General features: G+C 46.5%; 1 protein-coding gene across 1 annotated transcript; it reads left to right on the top strand.

The window, feature by feature from the left end:
* The first annotated feature begins 176 nt into the window (after positions 1-176).
* LOC134179558 (mitogen-activated protein kinase kinase kinase 11-like) lies at positions 177-6,728 on the top strand. The gene is made up of 9 exons (XM_062646486.1): positions 177-1,150; positions 1,349-1,529; positions 1,592-1,740; positions 4,226-4,401; positions 4,458-4,598; positions 4,656-4,734; positions 4,855-5,043; positions 5,104-5,352; positions 5,480-6,728. Exons 1-9 carry the CDS (start codon positions 412-414, stop codon positions 6,541-6,543), a joined length of 2,967 nt encoding a protein of 988 aa, XP_062502470.1. The 5' UTR covers positions 177-411; the 3' UTR covers positions 6,544-6,728.
* The last annotated feature ends 328 nt before the right edge of the window (positions 6,729-7,056 follow it).

The raw sequence follows: 7,056 nt of genomic DNA on the forward strand, positions 1-7,056 counted from the left end.
ACAATTACTTATAAAGAAAAAGTATCATACTCGCACAATTTGAGGCTTGTTAACCCACATTTAATTAACCACATTTAATTCATAAAGTGCAGTCTGTGCCCGTGTAAGTAGGACATACCCGGATGTGTGTACTTGACTGTGGCTACGCGCGTGAGCGCATGCGTCGGAGTGTCTGCGTCTCCACGCCCAAACCTTTGTGTCACTACTCTTGCCCGTTCTCTAACCACCGTCACTATCACTTACTAACCGTGTTGGACGCTTGCCATTCGGCCGCGACGTCCGACAGCCGTAAACACTCGAACTCGCGCCGTCTCCGTCTCCGCATCCTCACTCCGCCACACATTCGCATGGAACGGAAGTGCCGGAAGCGCCATCGCCCGACGTGAAACGCAAGCAACGACGCAGTGACCAATGTCGGACATGCCCGCCGTCGTCGACGGCAACGGCAGCGACGACGACGGCAGCCTCAACAAGCGACGTTCCGTCATCTGCACGGTCGTCTATCCGTATGTCGCGTGCGAGGGCGACGAGTTGACGCTCAAAGTCGGGCAGCACATCGAGGTGATCTCGACCGAGGAGAACGTGAGCGGCGACGTCGGCTGGTGGACAGGCAAGACGTGCGACCAGAGTCAAGACATTGGCGTCTTTCCGTCTGGTTTTGTCACTCCCGGCTCTCTCGAATCCGTTTCGAATTCGAACGAATCGACGACGTTACCGAGTCACATCGCGGAGATCGATTTCGACGATTTGGATTTAAAGCAGGTGATCGGCGTTGGCGGATTTAGTAAGGTGCATCATGCTGTGTATAAGGGTGAGGACGTGGCCGTCAAGGCGGCGAGATATGGTGGTACCGGTGATGTGGAGGACGGAGTGAGTCCGCTCAAGGGTATACTGCAAGAAGCGAATCTATTTGGCATCCTCTCGCATCCGAATATCATCGCGCTGCGAGGCGTGTGCGTGCAGCCGCCCAACTATTGTCTTGTGATGGAGTTTGCGCGAGGAGGGACGATGAGTTCGGCCATTTCGCGGATAGAGTCGCTGCCGCCGTGTGTGCTCGTCGACTGGGCGTTGCAGATTGCGAGAGGCATGGATTATCTACACAACAAGGCGTCTCTGCCTATCATTCATCGAGACCTCAAGTCGAATAACGGTGAGGCGTGCTATTAGGGAGCGGTTTAGAGGTTAGAGTAAGGAGTATAATAGAGGGGCGTGATAGTTAGTCATACTTGTGTCACTCTTTTTGCTCTGATTTCTACAAGTGTGTAATCAACAACCTATACGACATCGAGTTGCCTTATGTGTGTCTAGTGGATGGTTTTCGTGCGTGCTGACGTCCTTGTCGTTTTAGTTCTTCTTCTTGAGAAACTCAATGAAGACGCGCCCGGTGACAACACACTGAAGATAACCGATTTGGGTCTGGCCCGTCAGATACACCGAACGACCCGGATGAGTGTGGCTGGAACCTACGCCTGGATGGCACCGGAAGTCATTAAGGACTCAGTTTTTTCACATGGTAGCGATGTGTGGAGGTAAACACGCGAGAAAATGAACAACAACGTATTTGTTTAGTCGGTGTTGTGCATCTTTACAGTTATGGTGTTGTTCTTTGGGAGTTACTCACCTGCGAGGTGCCCTACAGAGGCGTGGAAGACTTGGCAGTGGCCTATGGTGTTGCAGTGAACAAACTCACGCTTCCCATCCCCAAGACATGTCCACCACCGTTCACGAATCTTCTCGAATGTAAGCTTTGTGTTACTGTGCTAGACAGCTGTGTGCTTGCTTTTGTCCACATTAGACTGTGGGAGGAAGGGCGATAGCATCTCATCCCCATGTGTTATATCTCCATGTAGTCAAACCATACTCCAGTCTGCTGTTCTAATTCAATAGTCGATGATAGTTATTGTTGTGTCATGAGGCTGTTTGCATTTATGGATGTGGGCTTTCCTCTGTGGTGAACTTGTAGAGCCTCCGCAGGTCTTACCAAGTAAATTGGAATGAGTTTTTGAGAACAGTGTCTGAGCTCCTTATTTGGGAAACAGACTGTTGACTGCTATTTTGGGGTGCTTGATTATTATGTGTATATCTCTGGGCTTTAGTAGAATGGCCAAGAGGGTGCATACCTCACTTTCAGTTCTGGTGTCATGGAGTGCCATGCCACACCTCTAAGTAAACACGGTTTATTAAATCTGCTGGAAATGGCATTCTGTGGTTGTGTGGGAGTTTTTATTGGATGGTTGACTATGATTTTCCCTCTAACATTACCAAATAAATTAATTTATGTAGTAGGTTTTTAATTTCTATTGTAAATTTAGAAATTTGCCGTGTCTTACATCTGTGTGTAGTCTTTACTTCATCTTTCTGATTGAAAAAGGCAATTACTATCATGTGGAATGGCAGCAGTTATTGTGTCTAGTTTGAAACATATGGAAATATAATTTGTAGCAGTATGCCTAGAATATGAATATGGATGTGTGTGTGCACGGCACCGGGCATGCATGGTGTGTGCATTCATGCATTTGTTCTACTTGATAGAGCATCAGACCTGCAAGAGTGAATGTATCTGGGATGTTTTAAGGTCTTAAGTTCTATTCTAGGTGATGATCACAGATGTAATTTCCTCATTCTAGGAATCTGTCCTTATATGGGAAGCTCATGTGAATAAAGGTCTTGGCAGTGTGTGTGTGTGTGTGTGTGTGTGTGTGTGTGTGTGTGTGTGTGTGTGTGTGTGTGTGTGTGTGTGTGTGAGTGAGTGAGTGACATTTGTGATTACCTTTTTCTGAGTTGAAAGAAAAGTGAGTGAGTGTGTGAGTGAGTGAGTGAGCGAGTGAGTGAATTAAAGACAGTCATTGGTCCAATTCAATCTTGTTCCATGCCTATAGGTAATGAGGATGGTCAGTTAGTATCTGACAAGGTGGCAATGTCACTTTGAGTCTTTACCTAAGACAGATACAGCAGTTACAACTGCAGCACTGGATGCACCACAACGACCTTTGTGTCATGCCATGGATGAATTGACATAGAAATTAGGTGTGCCATTAAATCTTTAAAAGGTGGGCCTGGATGGCTTAGCTACTGAATTTATCAGAATGGTGGTGTACCATTTTTATCAGAATTCATGGAGGTTATCGGTAAAATTTAGGACACTGAGGAGGTACCATAAGTATTAAAAAACACTAATATAGTTACCATTTTCGAAAGAAAATGTGACAAATTAAAATTGGAAACTGGCTAGAAATATCACTGCTATCCATTGCTGGTAAAGTATTATCAAGAACCTTGCTGAGTAGATTATAATTCTAATTAGAATCAATTGCAGAAGACATACTTCTAGAGTCTCAATGTGGTTTTCGCAGAGGAAGGAGCAATGACATGGTGTTTTATCTGAGGAAACTGTGAAGAAATTGGAAAGAACAACTAAAATCACTTTACATGGTTTTTATGGATCTAACAAAGCATTTGACTCAGTCAATAGTGAGGCTCTGTGGAAAGTATTAAAAAAATGGGTTGCCCACCCAAGTTTGTCAGCTTGATCAGACAATACATGAAGGAATGACAGAAGTTGTTTGTGAAGGTGAGAAATCTCAGAGCTTACTTCAAACCTGTGTTAGCACCTACTTTTATTTGCTCTTGTCCTTGCAGCCATGATGGCTGAAATAGTTCGTAGAGTGGGTACAATAGAGGAGTGTCTGTTCAGTATAAAATGGACGACAATTTGTACTTCAGTTGCGACTTTCAGGGATCTACTCTTTGGAGACGACCGTACTGTTGTTGCTCACTTGGCAGATGACATACAACACATGGTCTGCCCTTGCCTTTGGGTTACAAATAAACGTCAAGAAAACCAAGTATATATGTTCCAACCAGCTTCTGGTAAGAATTCTATGGCAGAAGACATCTTCCTCGATGGAGTAGAGTGGCTGTGAAGAAAATGGCAGCAACATAATTAAATATAATTATTAATACAATTAAACATAAATTCTTAATACCAAATTTTCGGGTCTTCTTTATTAAGCAGCTACTGCATGTTTATGACAGGCACCTAACATTTTCCCGGGCAGCCAACACATGGGCACATGGTAGCCCAGGGACAACTAACAGGTGTAGCAATTTGACGAACAGTGAAGTGGCACTTACATTTAGTGAGACTGCAGCTCATTCAACTTCAACAGAGTTTCGCACACATGTATGATTATCATACTCTATCATAACATCTCATATGTTCTAGCATGTTGGAATCCTGTGGCTCAATCCCGGCCAGGATTTAGAGAAATCGTCGAGATGCTAGAAGACATCGCCACATCACCGTTTGTCTCCACCGAGCACGAGTCCTTTCAATCTCTACAGCGTGATTGGCGCTTCGAAATCGAAGACATATTTCAGCAGCTGAGAGAGAAAGAGAGCGTTAGTAGAGCCAAACAGTACGGGTAACACTGATACTGATGTCACTTTCTATACAGGAGCTTGTCAATCGTGAAGCGACGGTCGAGAGGCTGCAACAAGAGCAGGACGAAATCAAGCAGGAACTCATACTGAGAGAACGGGAATTGGCGATGCGCGAATACGATCTCATCAAGCGCGAAATGCTGTTGTTAAATCCGGTGAATATGCTTGGTCGCACACGTTAACCACCACTTGACCGTTTCTTTCCTTCGTAGCCTTACCAACCGGCGCCGAGGAAAAAGAAAGTGAAAGGCAGAAAGAGAGTCACGGCCAAAGACATCAGTGAACCAATCGGTATTTCGTACATTGGACGAGCGATTGGCATTCATTCTTACTCATTGTGTGTGTGTGTGTGTGTGTGTGTGTGTGTGTGTGTGTGTGTGTGTGTGTGTGTGTGTGTGTGACTGTCTGCAGATTTTGTGCACCAGATGCACATCGCACCGTCTCCCGAAGATCTGAAAAGTGAGAGAAAGTTGGCGCAAAGTGAGAGAAAGTCGGCGCAAAGTGAGAGAAAGTCGTCGCATCCGACGTCTCATCCGCCAACACCTCCACTGCCGCGAAAGGATTCAGAAACTCGCGAGATTCGGATATCAACCAGTGCGTGTAAGTATTGTGTGTGAAGTAGTTTGTCCATCGGTTAACTTAGAGACGATTTTATGACAGTGAAGCCGCCAAACTCGAGTCCAACGACAGATCGACGTCCTTCGCCACTTAGAGAAATCAGGAGACGGAGTAGTACGGACATTCTGTCGTCGCCGTCTGGTGAGCAGACGTCCGTGCGAATCCGTACTCAGTCTGAGGTTGTTTCGTCGGACAGTAGCAAGTCTGTGGAGTCGTCGCCGAGACATTCGGCGTTCCGAAGGATGCCCACACGGCTGCAGAGGTGTGAGGAGAAAGGCTTTTCGGAACCCGGTTAGCACAGTGACACACACACACACACACACACACACACACACACACACACACACACACACACACACACACACCAGGTAAAAGGTGTGTGCGTGTGTGGCTCACTGGTTGCATTGTTTTGTTTCAGAACTCGATGACGCCGCCCGGTCGTCGACAAACGAGCCATTGGTGAAAGACGGTTCGCGTCCTCACTGGATGACTCACAGAAGAGGCAGGTCCAGTGGCGCCGTACATCAGTTGACTGGCGATCATGTGGCAAACGATGGACTCCCTCTTATCCGGTCTCCTAAAGCCGGTTCCCCTCAACAGAATGTCAAGTCGCCGTCCGAGTGTATCCCAGAGACTGTGTGCCGGAATTCATTTCGGAGACCTAGCGATGCGGTCGTGGCAATTCCGAGTCCTCTTCACATCGATTTGCACACGGGTCTGAGAAATCATAGGAAATCTGCGTCTGCGCTGCCACCGGGAATTCTGCCATCTCCGGCTGTCGTTGCTCCTTCTGCTGTAATCGGCCGAGCACAAGTCGGTGTAATGAACGGCATCACGTCAGGAGTGACTTCGGCTGTTGCGACACCTCCTCTCTCTCCGCTACCACGAGAGAACAGCCTGTCGAGTTTCTCTCCCGTCGTGTCCACGAAGCAGTTGAACATTCCGCAGATTCCGTCGCCATGTCCGAGTCCCGTGCACATGGATGCTCGTCGTCATCTAGACTTGTCATGTATAGCAAGACCTCGCCCTCGTCCAAAGTCAATCGGCCGCGGTAGACTGGCACTGTCTCCCTGTCCAAGCCCCACACCGCTTAGTCGCGTCGCTGATGCGTTTCTAGATCATCATGGTAGTGACCCAATTTTGTATAATAATAATACTGCCAGTTCTGCTAGTTCGCCAGTTCTCTCGCCACCTCAGACCGTCGGTGTGGGGAGCGATGGACCATCTCCAATGGGACAGCAATGTTCACAGTCAAGTTCGTCGGCATCTTCTCCAACCAACTCTCGAATAGTTCATCAGACTAGCCTTCTCGACGAACCGTTTGAGAGCAACGACCCGAAAGAGCCACTGCAGCCGCTACATGTTTGGCAGAGAAACCAGATGCGGTCCGTTGCGGATTTGGAGAGAGAATTCGGATCGTTCAAGGGTAACAACCAGATATGGTCAGATTTGGAGAAAGAGTTTGGATCATTGAACAGTTAGTAGGAAGATATCTTGAATTGGTGTCGTCGTCTACACGTCATAGAGATCAAAGATGGAAAAGTACTTGCCAAAGCCTGGTAACTTATCTGTGTAGTATGTAAAAAGATGTTTAGTAAAAAGATTTATCAATGCTATGTGATCTGATGACACTCGAATGTTTCTAACACTCTACAGTTTGCTGCTCATTTGATCTCGGTGTCCTCGCGATCACGGTTGCCACCATGCATGAATCATAGACCAGCAATCGGGCATTGTGTTACAATAGACATCCACTACTGTCACAGGACAACTGACAATCTCAATTATTTTGAATGGTATATCAGTGACATGACATGACAACGGACGTACCTCCAGTCATCCAGTTCTAGAGCTGGACATATTGCTATCCAGTTCTAGAACCAAGGTCCGAGACTTCCATTTCAATTTTCAATTGTTTTAATTTTTCAACTTTCTTGACTAGCACTTCCACTTTTATCAATGATCTTCAATGTTTTTCAGCCAAAAATTTGAATT

Source organism: Corticium candelabrum, chromosome 5 (assembly GCF_963422355.1).
Source record: "Corticium candelabrum chromosome 5, ooCorCand1.1, whole genome shotgun sequence".
Lineage (NCBI taxonomy): Eukaryota > Metazoa > Porifera > Homoscleromorpha > Homosclerophorida > Plakinidae > Corticium > Corticium candelabrum.

Coding starts and splice junctions, on each gene's coding strand:
- LOC134179558 (XM_062646486.1), top strand. CDS start 412: ATGTCGGACATGCCCGCCGTCGTCGACGGCAACGGCAGCGACGACGAC. Junction 1,741..4,225: donor GTTCACGAATCTTCTCGAAT/GTAAGCTTTGTG, acceptor CATATGTTCTAG/CATGTTGGAATCCTGTGGCT. Junction 5,353..5,479: donor GAAAGGCTTTTCGGAACCCG/GTTAGCACAGTG, acceptor GTTTTGTTTCAG/AACTCGATGACGCCGCCCGG.